Source organism: Brassica napus, chromosome C5, assembly GCF_020379485.1.
Source record: "Brassica napus cultivar Da-Ae chromosome C5, Da-Ae, whole genome shotgun sequence".
NCBI lineage: Eukaryota > Viridiplantae > Streptophyta > Magnoliopsida > Brassicales > Brassicaceae > Brassica > Brassica napus.
The window spans coordinates 21,917,030-21,932,148 of NC_063448.1; the positions used below are offsets into that span (position 1 = coordinate 21,917,030).

Consider the following 15,119-nt stretch of genomic DNA (forward strand, 5'->3'; position numbering starts at 1 on the left):
ATATTTCTTTATCACCGGTTACTTGCATCGACCAAGGATATAACTGGATAAGTTAGACCTTAAATGTTACTTATTTAATTACGTCAAAATCAATGTCATTCTTTTAATTTCACTTCAGATTTTATCTATTTGGCAAATTAACCCTTGAAAATATTAATGTTTTAATTTTCTAATCATTATTTTGTGAAAATTTCATAAATTTCTCCTTTTAGTTTATAATATTTTATATATGACAAAATCATATAGCGGATTAAGTATTTTTGTTAACAAATAGTTAACAACCAAAATTTTTTTTTTACAAAAAAAGAACATAATTGTTTGCCAGAAAAAAAAATGCAAAACTCTGATGAAAACACAATAATAATTGGGCTTCGCTGGTAAAAGTATGTGTTAATCAATTATACACAAGCACTTTGGATATGGATTCGAGAGATACTCTCAAATTGGGCGGGATGAAGCACAAAACTCTCCTATACATGGAATAAATCATACTAAATTGCCCGTACCATCGATAGTACCGACTATAGATGGTACTTTACGGATGGATCTTGGAAAAATCAGGATATAAATTTAGGACAAGAGTGGTATAGTACCCTCGAAAGTTTTGATGGAATAATGGGAGCAAGGAATACAAGAGTGAGTCAGTTGCCACTACATTCGGAGATAGAGGCTCTCATATAGGTAACACTACAGGAAATATGAGTATTAATAGCATCAAATTATAGCGTTTTCACAATTCTGCTATTATATACCAACACTTGTTTTTTTAATAGCGTTTGTCAATTTAAAACGCTATAATTGTTATCGCAGGAAAAAAAAATTTAGCCGCGTTAATTTTTTAAGTATAGGCAACTTACCATTGCAGATCCAAAATTAAGCGCTATCATACGTTGACGCAAAAAAATAATTCATTTTTCCCGCCAGATACTTAGTGAAAAAACAAGGTGTCTAATTTTTTTCATTTTCCCTCTTATCTTCGTTTTTCATCTCCCCTCTCAATCCCTAAACCCTAAACCTTAAAATCCTAAAACCTAAATCATATACTCTAAACTTAAAAATCAACCCTAAAACTCAGATATTTTCTTATTTTAATCTTGAATCTTAAGTTTAAATATATTCGAGTTTTAGCCTTTTAAAAATTTAATTTCAAATATGAAATCTAAACCTCAAACTCTAAATTATACACTTATATATATCATACCTCAAATTAATCACATCCCCTAAACTCTAACTAAAAGTTTTAAAATTCTAATTTTTTATTAGTTGAAATTTTTTAATTTTAATTTCAAATCTCAAATCTAATACTCTAACCCTATACCCTAAATCATATTATATATACTCTAAACTCATACTTTTAAACTTTAAATTTTAAATACAAAATAAATAGAATCAATAATTAGAATACAATTATTAAACAATTATTAAAGTTAGTTACACAATAAATTATAATCTCTAAAACAATTATTAAAAGAAATTGGATTGATTAATTTTTGACAAGTTAGTCTTAGTTAATCCTCTTTGATAAAAAAAAAAGATCTTAGTTAATCCTCTTATTACCTCCTTATTGGTCAACCTATAAAAATTAGGATTAGAATTTGTGGCCATTGATTGTTTTTGATCTTGTGGCCTAAGATTAATCTTCTCCATCTATGCTTTCTACTCTCTCTTTGAATCGTGAAACCTAAAATCACGAAGTCTTCAGATCTACACACAGAGCTTGACTGGGTTCAACCCTCTGTCTCTGTATCTCTATCTCTCTCACTCGGCCATGATGAAAGCTTCGACAAGGCTTGACTCTAGTCATAAGCAGAGGAGGAGAAGAGGCTCGCCGGAGATGAATAAAGGGGAAAGTCTCAGCCTCTCTTTGCCATGAACCTCGCCGGTCAAGCGCGCTCTCTCTCTCTCTCTCTCTCTCTCTCTCTCACTCATTTTGTTTTGATTTTGGTACAGGAAGGTGGGTCGCGAGCTTGAAGGTGGCGGTGACAAGGCGGGGCAAGGCGGCAGCTGCGAATCCCTCGTTTCTGGTTTGATTGTTTTGTCTCTGAAGTTAACAGTTTGGTAAACTGAAAAAGTGAAAGTCACATTCTTTTCTCTAAATGTTTCACTTAGGGACTATTGATTCAGTTGCTCCAAGAGAACTCATGCAACAGCAGATTTGAGTGGTGCTATTGAGGTTTGTCACTCTTACTTGCCTTTCGAGTTACTTGTTGTACTACTGAAAGAGCATATCTTCATGTTGACAGGCAGGAAACAAGGAGGACTTTGAGAAGTACAGCAAACGAACTGTGAAGGTAGTACTCTTAGTTATTATACTATCCACTTCAAAGCAGCTTGATGACAATTGCATAACAATCTTCACTCTGCGGTTGCTGTAACAGACTCAAAGTTTCTCTGTCAACAGCCTCGTTCTACTCCTTTCCTCTCATGTGGGCAGTGGAGTGTCTCTATGTGGGAAGTTACCTCTCTTGCAGAATTCCAGCGATCTTAGGATTGTTTTGTAGGTTGAAGATGAAGTCCCTAGACTCAGCAATTGTTTTGGTTTGTGTATTTGGATGATTCTATTTTGTAGGTTGAAGATGAAGTCCCTAGACTAAGCAATTGTACAATCTGTTTTGTACCTATTTAGAAACTTGGAGAGATGGTTCTGATAATATATGGAAATGTTATATGATAAAAAGAAAATCTAATACTAATAACAAAATTAGAAAGAAAAAAACAAAAATAATATTTTTACCTTAAAATCTAAATTCTAAACATGTCCTAAACTCTAATATCTAACACTTATTATAAATTTCAAAATGAACATTTTAAATTCAAATACTAAATTTAGATTTCTAATGTAATAGTATTTTTAACTTCCAAAACACAAATCTTAAATTATTGTTCAAAAATTAAATTATTGTTTATATTTACAAAGTACCTATTAAATTTCGATCTATAAAAAAAATTGTTTGTATTTTGTAATTAAAAAAAACAAAAAACAAAACCCTAAACTAAACATGTTTTTATGTAAACATATTTTTCATAATAGTTTTAATCTTAAACTTAAATTAAAAATTTCATCATTTTAAAAATCTATAAAAAATTTTTTTGCTTATTTGTATTTTTTTAATTAAAAAAGCCAAAACCCTAAACCCTAAACATGTTATAAAATTCTAAACATAATTTTCAATTTTCAATTTTTCATAATATAATTTTAATCTTAAACTTAAATTCAAAATTTAATCATTTTAAAATCTAATCTCAAATTAAAGATCAAAACCTCAAGTTTAGGACATCTACGAGAGACGAAAACAGAAATCCAATGTCAAGATTACACATGTTAAGTTTGGATTGTTCTTTTAAGATGTATTCTCAGGTTTGATTATTGAATTACTTGTTCTGTTCTGAGACTTGCATTTGATTCTTAACGCAGAGAAAGGAAGCAATGATGATACTAGTCGGAGGAGAGAAATAGAAGGAGAGTCGGAGTAGACTCGTTGGTGTGAGTCCGAGAGAGAGACTTCGAGAGGGAGAGAGTTTTGATTTTTTTTTCTAAGTGTTTAGGCTTGTTAGTGTTTTGTGGGATGTTTTGTGCTTTAATGATAAATTTTGGCTAAAAATGAATTGGAGCCAAAACCCCAAAATATTATTGGAGCCAAATCTATTTTTTTTATTTATCAAATTGGAGCCAAATCTTATGGAGGGAAATATAACTGGAACAAAATATTATTCTCTTGTAATCCCTAAAACTATAGATTTTCATATTTTAAAGTGTAACCCCTGAAACTATAACCCTGAAGATAGTCATCCTTGTCTTTCTTGATAGACCAATGATAACATTTCTTCATTTTTTAATCATTAATTGATTGTACCTTTTTTAATCAATTTTTACATGTATTATAATTATATTATAGTTTGAGTTTAAGTTTAAAATTTAAATATAAGTTTAATGATCAGATTTATAGCTTGGAGAATAAAACTAGAGATTTAGGGTATATGGTATGGAATATAGGGTTTGGGTTTAAGAATGAGATATATATATATATCATTTTATTTTAACTTTGTCTATCTAGATTTAGAATAGAATATAGGGTTTGAGTTTAAGAGCTTAATTAGGTTGAATTAGGGATTTTAATCTCAGATATTAAATCTAAACCTCATACCCTAAACTAGACACATATATATATCATAACTCTAAATTAATCACATTCTAATATAACTTCAATTTTAAACTTAAAATCAAAATTCAATCATATTGTTTATTGCAAAATAATTTTATATAATTTATATGTTTGAGTGTAAACTAAAGGATATATATGTATAGTAGCTTAGGGGTTTATACGTTACACCTCGAACCCTAACATTACACTTCAAACCGTAAACTCTACATCCAAATCTTAATACAAACTATCATATTATTATTTTCAAACAATAATCTCAAATCTTATCATAACTCTAAATATCATACGTTTAAATTCATAAACTAAACTTCAAATCTAATATTCTTTTCTTAGATCTTAAATCTTAAAACTAGCTTTACACTCAAATTTATACACAATTTCAAAAATTTTAAACTTAAAATTTAAATTATAAATAAACTACAAAATATAAATTTTGAATAAAACATTAATTTTAAAAATGTAAATACAAAAAAAAATCATCAAATAATGAAATACAAGACACAAAAAAATAAAAAAGAAAGACAAAGCTCTGTTGCCCAATTAGATCTATATACACGGATCACCTTCTAAGACGTTGGATTATAATACATCAAAGGCTGAGATTTAATTTTTTTTTTTCTCCTCACAGGCTCCCCCTCTCTCTGCGGATCATTCTTCTTTTTTTTCTTCTTCTTTTCATCTTCTCTGCTGTCATCTTTCCCACCGATTTTGAAGCCTCGATTTCGTGTCCACGGCCCTGTTATCTTCCTCAAGCCTCGATTTCATCTCTACCGATGACGCCGAGATCTAGTTCTGCCAATACACAAAGCTGTTCAACTTCCCTCTCAAAGTTTCCCTTTTGGATTTGTCTCTAAGTTCTTCGCAAAGGCAAGACTTGGATTTGCCTCAAAACTGACTCGATTTATGTTTCTCTTTTGCTGAACTTCTTGATTTCAACAACCTGATGAAAAACCTGGTTATAAAGTTGGTTCATTTGTCTTATACTTTCGTTGAAATGAGACAAGACCTGACTGGTTTTCTTAAGGAGAAGAAAATGGAGATGCGTCGGAGAAGACTGGTTTTAAGCTCGCCGCCAGCATGATGAAGATCAGGTTCTCAATCGGACTCGGATTAGGCATCGCTGCTCTCCTTCTTGTTGGCCTCTTCTTTCTTCCTCAGTCTTTGGATTCTCATGGTGAGCTAAGTGTTGTTTCCACTGTCATTACTGCTTTCGCAAGTGCAGGTGATCTAAATACTTTCTCCAGTGTTGAATTTTGATAACCAATCTTTGTTTTTCTTTTGTGTGTGTGTGTTCAGGACATTGACAGAAGCCGAGGAGCCAGAAGATATCTTTCAGGTCGATAAAGGCAAAGGTACTAATGAATCTGACATGAGTTGTGTTCCATTGTTTTGAACTTTGAGTTGTCGTATGAATGGCTTATGTTTCTTATTTTTCTGTGGTGGTAGCTTCATGGAGATCTAGAGGCTAAGTCCCTTGGTGCTCCTGGAACCTGTGTTGCTGAATTGGTATTTAACACTTCCTTGACAGGGTGAGATTTTTTAGGTTGAATCCATACTTACTGCATTTTTTTTACCTGAGTTTGATATTGGGCTGAGAAGATTTGTGCTTTTTGACCTGCAGTTAGAGGCGTGGATCTTAGATGGAGTTGGAGTCGAGCAAGATGGAAGAGAGGAGATGGAGTTGGTTCAGAAGCTAGAAAAGAGAGATAGATGAGAAGCTTGATGGTGGTGGAAGACCAGAAATGTTAGGGATGACTGTAAAGGATTATTAGTGGTAGATTGAGACTATGTTTGTTAGGTTTTGATGGTTTAAGTAAACAAGGATATGTTTTATGGTTTTGTAAACATTTTCTTTTTTAGTTTTTATAATATGATTAATTATTTTAATTACAAATATTCGAAAGAAATATTATATTTAAAAAAATCAATTCAGAATTATTATTAATAAATTTTCGGATAATTAAAAAACTAATAAATTACACGAAAAATTTGCTATCTTTACTATTGGAAAAATCAAATTAATGAGTTTTAATAACATTTGTATCACGTTATAATAAATATTAACAATTGCATACAAACTAACGCTATCGTTGTATAGTTAACTATAGCATACAAAAAAATCGCTATTTAAAGTGTCGGACCTATTATAACGGGCGCTGTCAGAGCGGACAAGAAAGTGCTATTATACAAGATTTATAGCGTTTTTCGTCTGCTATTACTACCCTTATTTCCTGTAGTGTAATGGAATACATGAGGAATCTTAAACAGTTCTTGGTTACATTTGCAACGAATTGTTCTCGGTTGGTGAAGATGCTTTTGGAACCAAAGGAGTGGTCAGTTTTTGCAAGTTATTTGAAAGACATAACATTTTTAAAAAGAAGTTTCAACAGCTCAGAGATTATTCATATACCACGACGTAGAACTCAAGGTTGGATAGTCTTGCACACAGTGCAAGGAAACAACTGTTGTTTGTCGTTCATATGGATGCGAAGCTACCTGCGTGGTTCGTAGAATCTACATGAGTATGCTTATGTTGCTCACAAAAAATAGCACGGCCTATTGACCTTCATATAATATAGGGCTTGATGGGCCTTGACATTGGTCGAAAATGATAATATTTGGCTGGACTTTGATTTGATTGGTTTTAAAACATTCATTTTCTATTGGTTAAAGTTATAGTTGCCACAATTAATTAAAAAATACTCTAAAAAACAGTTGCGTGATAATTAATTATCTCCAAAAAATAAAAATAAAAGTATAATACATCATTGGATTCTGATTTAATAGCATAGATAATTCATTTTTCTGTATTTATTAAAAAAAAAATAGAGTCAGAGAATACAACGAAGTAATGCACTGAAGATGTTTTCTAATTTTCTAATAGAATAATTCTATAATGAAATTGAATTTTATTTCAATCCTTCATTTTAAAATAAAATGTAAAATAATTTACAAAAATAAATAAACTATTTTAATGTTTTACTTTATCAGATAATGAAAAAATGAGGTTGAAGATACTCTTACGAGATGGCTAGACTACAAACCAAAACCTCTTAATCAGTAAAAACAATAAAATTGAAACTTGGATGATTATGTCTTTGGTTTTCCATCAATGATTAAACCCGTCACTCAAATTATGCAAAACGTCTCTCTAAAGTCCAACAGATCAGTTCATATTTTTTACATTAATAATTTTGATAATCAGATAAGTTTTATATTGATTATTAATAATCTCTCCATCGCATAAATCCCATCATAAGAACTTAGGATGGTACATAGAATTTATTTTCGTGGTCCTATGACTCAAAAAGTTCCTTTATTACTTTGTTCAAAAAGTGCTTCGTCCATCAATAATGTCACATTTTTGACGTTTTATGTTCGTCGTTTTAAATGGAGATAAATGAGAAAACTAGTCGCTCAAGAACAACTTACATAATCCACTCAAAAGTCACACACTTACTGCTAAAAGCTTATTTTGATTATCTCTTTTTTATTTTTTAATATCATCTATATTTTATTAGAATACTTCCATTTGACTACGGGGTACCTTTTATTCTGAACTTTGATTTATCAATTTCTACATCCTTCTTTTTCTCATATTTCAAAAATGTGATCCAATTGGATTTCTTCAATTCAAAATTGGCAATCTAATTCTAATACACTACACCTAGTCAACAAAATAGATGTAAGATACAGTGATACAGTTTTTATGAACTTTTTCAATTATTAAATAGTTTTTGGGTCAAAGTAAATGGTCTTTTAGACACAAAACCATTGCATATAATATTATACTTGATCTTGTTATTTATAGACTTTGTGTATGGTATTTTTCTACTGAGCTAAAATATTATCATTTACAAAAAACTCAAGTTAAAAAAATGCTTTTGGAATTCAAATCCCAGCTTAAATTTGTTGATTTTCGTGGCAATTATTTATTATAGAATTACTAATAATAAAAATAGTATATAGCTTCCTGTACAACTAATTCACATTTGAATGCATCAGTATAAGGTGTCTTATAAGATTCATGCATGATTGTTTTACTACCATGCCGAAATTTCATGTGAATTTTTTTATTAATTTGGATAGTTTTAATAACCCGCTTCAGAGTCCCAAATTCAGATTTCATAATGTAACAACATTAATGAATTCTTAGCAAAACTACTTGAATAAATGGGCTTCCACTAATATCAGTTATAGATTGATCCACATTTATAAAGAATACAAAAATTGATTATAAACCAGGAGCTTGTGGTCAAGTGGTAAAGGGAAAGGTTTGAGATGTCACCGTAAGATCCGTCTGATATGCAAAACTAAGTAACATTTTCCTGGTCACTTCACACGGATATGTACTACTGACAATATATAGTTATGACCCATATAATGATTCTATGTGTATATAGGGAAAAGCTACATGCAACATGTTCTTAGATCTATATTTGAATCTATTCTTTACATCCTAACGAATGGCTACAACATCCTGTGAAAAGATAAAACTAATACTTGATTTTGACAGAGGAAGGAAACAACTTTTAAAAGAAAAAGAAAATTCATTTTAAAAATGGGTCAAAAAGAAAAGAATAGGTGAGAACTTTCAAAATGATGGGTCACCATACACTATTTAATTAGGGCTCATGAAAGTGCCCTAACTTATGTCATATGTCCCTACCACATGCACCCAACATTATTTTCAACCATTCTCAATTTCTTACTCAGAATATATCGTCACACCACTAAAGATATTATGTGAATCACATTCATACACCACACATCAAAACCATATACTTACAAATATCTCTTTATCAGATTTGTGATTTATTTGACTTAAAAGCATGCTCTCTCATTAATTGATCACTACATTCTCCTAATGGACAATCAAACACCAACCCAAATCATAAGTTCTTCAATTATTCCAATGATGCTTTATTCATAGTTAACCAAACATCCATTCCAATAATCAGAAACAAACAAAAACAAGATATCTTCAAATTCACTACAATTTTGATTGGATATTAAAACGTCCGTCTGCCCATTGTTTGTTTGAAGTTATTCGTGTTAACGTATTCATGTTATGATGTTACAATATCATTCTACAAATTTCGTTTCATATTCCTTATATTTCAACTACGTACCTACCTACTACCAAATCGTTTGCCTATAACCGTTAGGGCATATTATTAATGACCTAGTAACTTGGCCTACGAGTACGAACTAGGGATCGATACGTGTCATGAGAAAAAGCTTAGTGCTGACGCAAAACAAGATCTAATTTTAGGGTAAAGCCCTAAATAGCGGGTCGGAGTATTTCAGTGTTTCACACAAAACCAATAAGGGAGTTGGGACCCATATCACTTTCCATGTGGGCCACTTAGTCAGACAAAGTCTTAACATAGCTCCAAAACAGCAATCACCATCAGATATTGATTGAAGTAGTGAGTAAAGATAATGACATAAAAAAAATATTCATATAAGAAAAAGACCAAAAAAGATCTTATAATTACAGTATTACGACATAAAAGATAAGAGCTATTACATAGTTTTAGTTTTTTTTTTTTGTCTCCACAAAGGCCAACGCAAAGCTCCCTTTTGTAAGTAATAAAGACAGTTTAGCTTACTAGTAATTAAAACTAAGAAGATGAAATACTATTTTTGATAAAACATAATAACTTGATTACCAAGAAAAGGGGTTTTTCTTCTCTAGTAGTTGAACGAACCCCCAACGGATGCAATACCGTTACCGCGGTTCCTCGGGTCTGACCGGCTCCCAAAGTCATCGCAGTTCCCGTTGTTGCTCGGGAGCTTCTCGACGACGTTGTTGTTTGAGGATGGAGGAGCTGAGTTGAGAAGCTCAAGGCCTCTTTTCCCCATCTGCTGCACTTCTTGTGGTGACAGTATCTTTATGCACCACACGCTGCTCACAAACTCCCTGTAGCCAATCACAAAGTTAGATGAGTGGGGGGTGATGAGATCAGAGTGGATAATGAGGGAAGTAATTATTAACTTACGGCCAAGGGTCATCGCCGAGGAGAAGAACATCGTTCTCTCGGTCGACAAATACAAGCTGCCAGCCTGATCTCACAGGGTCTTCTAACTGGCCTTCAAGGCCAAACATGCGAGCAAGCTCGCTTCGCAGCTCGTGGTAGCTGCTAAACTTCGTTATATCTAATGATCGTCCAAAAGACCCTGACTTGTACACCTGCAACAACATTCCCCATCATTAGCTCATATGCACACACACTTTGGTGAGAAAAGGAAAAGAAACTTTAGTTTACCTTCACAAAGGTATTATTGGATTGTTGGTTCTCAGAACCGAGGTTTTCAGAGGACTGTAGAAACCCTGGTTCGTCTATACAACTAGAAGGTGTGGTCATTGCAAGATTACCACCGGAGAAGTCGTTGTTGAAGTTAGATGTTGTGAAAGGAAGAGTGGTGGAGTCGCCTCCTTCAATGCCAATGCTTCTAAGGTTTGACATTCCATTTGGCATCAAGAGGGAAGATGAATCTATGTTGACTCCAAACAGAAGATGGCTATGTGGATCTGAGGGGCTTCCTCCTTCTTGCTCTATTGAGCACTCTCTACCACCACCGGGGAATGGAGGCAACGAGACAGCGTTTGGAGGAACGTTGCTTGTGTTGTGGGACTGTCCCAGTTGCTCAATTACGGATTGAGTGTTGCTGTTGTTGCCGAACGATGATAAATCAACTGCAGGACGCTTTGATGGCCAACCGGAAGAAGTCATTGCAGCAGAGTTTGTTGTTCTAGTGAGATTGAGCAGTTGCGAAGACTCGTCTTGAGAGAAGTTACTGAGAAGAGTGTGGAGCGGAGACATAGGATTGTTGTTTCCTCCGTTGGTGTCTAAGAAGCTTTGTTGTTGACACAGAGAAGTCATGGACTGAGAAGCAGAACCAAACTGAGACATAGCAGAAACAGCAGCAGCACTGGAGGCTGACTGATTATGATTATCCACCACTTGCTGCTGCTGAGAGAGAAGATTGTTTGACTGAGATTGAGGCTGGTGGGTTTCAGGAACGGGCAGATAAGACTGTTGCTGCTGCTGTTGAGAGAGTTGTTGCTGCTGCTGAGAGAGCTGTTGCTGTAGCATCTGTGGCTGCATTAAGGAAGGGGGCTGCATTGAGAAGCCCGAGGGGTTTTGGAACTGAAGAATTGAAGCAGCAGCTTTAGCGGGATCAATGCCTCTCATGTCTTGAAGAGCAGCTGCAGCCATTGCTTGGTAAACATCATTCTGCATACCAAGCAAGCCAGAAGCATCAAGTCTAGGCTGCATCCACGGGTTTACACCCATTCCTTGAAAGTTTAGAGACTGAAGTCCTCTGTCCCACATAAGCGGCGAACTCATACCCATACCCATACTCATATCGTCTTCTTTAAGTCCTACATAAACAAAAGGAGAGAGGCAACAAGATTAGAAGATATAAAAGACTTCAAGGGTTATGAATCAAAGTGTGGAAATTTTAACAATACCATGAAAAGATGGGAGACCTGGAGGCCATGGACGTTTAAGCCTGAGAGGAAAAGGAGACGGATACATCGGGAATGTCGTCAGAGGCTCAATCTCCCACAAGGAAACTCTCGGTTGCCTCTCTCCTGCAGTTGACTCATCCCATCCAACCTGCAGCATTATCAAGATGATGGATGACATATGTGTATATACGAGAAAGCAAAGATAGCTTTGGTTTTTGAACTGAACCTTAACGGACCGCCAGTGAGAATTAGCCCAACGAGTAGGATCTAGATCACAAATGCCAGTTATTGTACCCATGTACCTGACAACAAACGGATGTTCTTGAAAAGGAGACTGATGAATACAGATTAAAAGAATAGGAAGTCTGATAAAATTCACATACCGACGAACACTTGATTCCTCGGTTTCAAACAGCATCCTAAACCGCATGCCAACAGAGACGCGAGTGTGATAAACCGCTTTCACGTACTTAGCCAAGGGTATCACAAACTCTGAAGGACTTGCCCTGAACAAAACTTTTATTTAAAAAAAAATGCAAAAGAAAGAACGCATAGCTGCAGCATTCATATGGGATCAAGAACCTGTACCTTGGGTTGTAGAAGATGGTGAAGCGACTATTAGTAGCGGCAGCATGAGCAGCAGCAGCAAGAAGGCCTAGATGCATACTGTCACTTGACAAAACAGACGAAGGCATGACAGTCTGTGGACGATTGGCTCGTCTTATACCAAGAAGTAACTGGTTCTTATCGTTCCTAGCGTTAACAACAAAAGGACATTAGCCATTTTTTCACAAGTTTCATTATAGCATCTGAAAAAAAAAAAGTGGTTCTAACCAGATGAAAAGAACAGAATCACCAGCGACAAGCCTTTTAGCACTCACAAAAACGCTCCAACCAGTAGTAAGGAGGTGTCTTTTAGGTTGGCCTGAAACGGAGAGAAACAAAAGCAGAGTCAATAAAACCTCTTTGTTCTTCAGGTAGTGGACATTCAGTGAAAGCTAACCTCTGAAAATATGCCTGAACTTCCACTCGTTATCGTGCAGATCTCTCGCCATCAACTCTTGAGCTGGAGGCTGCTGAGAGTAATCCTGAAGCAAGAACACACAGAAAACCATCTGGTAAGAAAGAAGTATAAAGAAAAGTTGAGAGTGAGGAGAAGATGAGTTATTACCAAGGGAGGGAAGACTTTCTCAGCAGCTCGTCGAGGAACAGAGAAACCACCGTGAGTGCTGGTATCACTAGCAGTCAGAGTTTTGCAGAAATAGTTTGTAGGCTGTCTACTCGGGACACCTAACTCCGCTGGAAGGTATGGATCTTTTTGTTCTTGCTGTATTCAAACCAAGTAAAAATAATTCACAACACCGACACAGAAAAAAGAAGTTAAAAGTCATGTAAAAAAAAGTATCATACAGCGTTCAAGGGTTGCAAAGTCATTTGTGCGTAGACTTCATCAGTCTCCACATCAGCCTGAAATAGAAGGAATCAGGTTCTTGGTTAACAGAGTAATCACAGTCGAAGAAGCATCTCAGGGAACAAGTGTCTCACATGCATTGTGACATTGTGAAGCTGACAGATAAGCTGAGGATGCAAGCTGGGGTAGTTTGGTATATGAGCATCCACTTCTTTGTTGGTAGAAGCAGCCACCTGAACATTCTGAGAAGTTGAGGTAACCAAAAAGAATCCAAAGCAGCAAAAGAAGAGAAGGAAAGGGGGAGAGAAAGACCTGTTCACTGTGACCTTGAGGGAAATACACAACTCTGGATCCAACAGGAGGTAAGGAGACAAGAGGACCAGCACAAGCATGCCACAGCTCAGAATTTAGAACTCTCTTCTCCCCTGTAACTACACACACACACCAAATTAAGTTAAAAAAAAAAAAAAAAAACTCCCACAAAAATCCAAAGTTTCTACATTTTCAAGAATAGAGAGAGAGAGAGATTAAGTATTTACCTTCATGAGGTTGAGGATTAAACCCAGCAGTAGACAATCTCATCTTTCTTTCCAACTTTGTTTCTTCAAAGATCCAAGATGCCCAAATGCAATTATGACTAGGAAACACCAGAAAAGCTCTAACTTTTTTTTAAAAATTGTTTTACCCTCCCCACCTCTCCCCCACCCACCAAATCTTTTCACAAATCCAAAAACCCTAATTAAAAAAAAGAGAGCAGATTTCTACTTCTACTTCTACTTCTACTTCTTCCTTACAGAACACACATCAGCCAAATAAGCTCGCAATCTTTGTCTCGCCGACCTCAAAGCCGCTTCTCCTAATCTTCCACTCCTTCATTACTTTGTAAACTATCCACTAATCCCACCGTTAACTCCCAATAAAAATTATATATATATAAATAAAAAGACTCCAACTTTGATTTTTCCTTTAGAAAACCCACCACCGCCAGAAGCTCAGAAGCCAAGAAGGAAACGCAGATCTCGAGCTCAGGCTTTAACTAAAACGACATGAGAAGGTGTCGTTTAGAGTTGAACAAGTAGATCTTCTTCTTCTTTTAAGCTGGGTTTTGGTTTCGTGAGATCCCAGGAGTGTGATTAATGCCAAAGGAAGTTATGTGGGGGGGGGGGGGGGCATGCAACTGCTCTCAACTGTTGCACAACATGTCTACATACAAAGAAAAGAAAGAAAGAAAGATACGGTTTTAGATTTTTTATTTTATTTTTATTTATTTGGAACTGAGAATGATTTCTCCGGTGGCGGAGCTGAGCTTCTGCTAATTTTATTATTGTTATTCTCTGCTCGAAACTTACCTCTCTCTCTCTCTCTTATTTGAATCGGAACGGAGGAAGGAAGGAAAGGAAATAAAAGAACGACAATGCCTGTTTTGACCCGAACCCGAACGTAGCGGGTCTTTTTTATTTTCGCTTAACATTTTTAAAGCAACTTGTTCTTCCAAAAAGTACACGATTCATTTACTATTTTACCCCTGATTTTATGTTTTTATTACCGTTGGGGACTCGTGCCCTACTTTAATATGTATATTGCTGCTCCTCCCGAGTTTCGAAACTTCGTTGCGTCCTCCATGTAACTAAACTATTTATATCAGTACATTTCCATTTTTATAATATATACATCCATCCATTCATATGGTAGATAATTGATATTAAAATCCGCTGTACTATTTTATATACACATATACATGTCATAGATATATCGTGTGCTTAGCTACTAACGTCGCATTCATTATCTTTTACCATACAAATTCTTTTAAAAATAATAACAATATTAATCATTAATTCATGATTATTTCATTGTCAACATAATGTACAGCTTCAAATTATTTTATAGGTCATCGGTGATGTATTTGACTTTTAGGATGATACGAGTATGCAATAGATTCTAGTAACTATTTAACCTTTTAGAAGTTGTGTTATACAGGTTAGTTTAACTCTTCATGCATGTTGTACGGTTTTGTTTTCTTAGGTTTTTCTTTCTTTCTTAGGTTTTTTTCTTTTTGATACAT

General features: G+C 34.7%; 1 protein-coding gene and 1 long non-coding RNA gene across 6 annotated transcripts; one reads left to right on the forward strand and one right to left on the reverse strand.

Annotated features, from left to right (window-relative positions):
* Positions 1 to 1,575: 1,575 nt before the first annotated feature.
* Positions 1,576 to 6,050, forward strand: LOC106409002. 2 transcript variants are annotated; one of them, XR_001281902.3, is made up of 8 exons: positions 1,577 to 1,882; positions 1,951 to 2,024; positions 2,110 to 2,173; positions 2,244 to 2,291; positions 2,379 to 5,337; positions 5,460 to 5,515; positions 5,610 to 5,692; positions 5,785 to 6,050. It is a non-coding gene; the product is annotated as an uncharacterized LOC106409002 (long non-coding RNA). The 2 variants fall into 2 exon arrangements; XR_002659810.2 differs by having other exon boundaries at positions 1,576 to 2,024.
* Positions 6,051 to 9,609: 3,559 nt separating this feature from the next.
* On the reverse strand, positions 9,610 to 14,478 carry LOC106410709 (auxin response factor 6). 4 transcript variants are annotated; one of them, XM_013851272.3, is made up of 14 exons: positions 13,597 to 14,476; positions 13,370 to 13,482; positions 13,192 to 13,290; positions 13,057 to 13,113; positions 12,818 to 12,973; positions 12,650 to 12,734; positions 12,481 to 12,571; positions 12,235 to 12,399; positions 12,030 to 12,152; positions 11,873 to 11,948; positions 11,647 to 11,794; positions 10,436 to 11,556; positions 10,169 to 10,359; positions 9,610 to 10,089 (listed from the first exon to the last, which is right to left on the reverse strand). In XM_013851272.3, exons 1-14 carry the CDS (start codon positions 13,637 to 13,639, stop codon positions 9,861 to 9,863), a joined length of 2,697 nt encoding a protein of 898 aa, XP_013706726.1. In that variant the 5' UTR covers positions 13,640 to 14,476; the 3' UTR covers positions 9,610 to 9,860. The 4 variants fall into 4 exon arrangements, with proteins under 4 accessions (XP_013706726.1, XP_013706725.1, XP_048613005.1 ...); XM_013851271.3 differs by having other exon boundaries at positions 13,370 to 13,488; positions 13,597 to 14,475; XM_048757048.1 differs by having other exon boundaries at positions 11,873 to 12,152; positions 13,597 to 14,478.
* Positions 14,479 to 15,119: the final 641 nt, after the last annotated feature.

What these genes read in the sequence shown, in the direction of transcription:
- LOC106410709 (XM_048757047.1), bottom strand. Translation starts at nt 13,639, where the DNA reads ATGAGATTGTCTACTGCTGGGTTTAATCCTCAACCTCATGAAG. An exon ending in ACCATCTTCTACAACCCAAG is followed by an intron (nt 12,153 to 12,234) that starts GTACAGGTTCTT and finishes AGTTTTGTTCAG; the next exon opens with GGCAAGTCCTTCAGAGTTTG. An exon ending in CTCGGCGATGACCCTTGGCC is followed by an intron (nt 10,090 to 10,168) that starts GTAAGTTAATAA and finishes GATTGGCTACAG; the next exon opens with GGAGTTTGTGAGCAGCGTGT.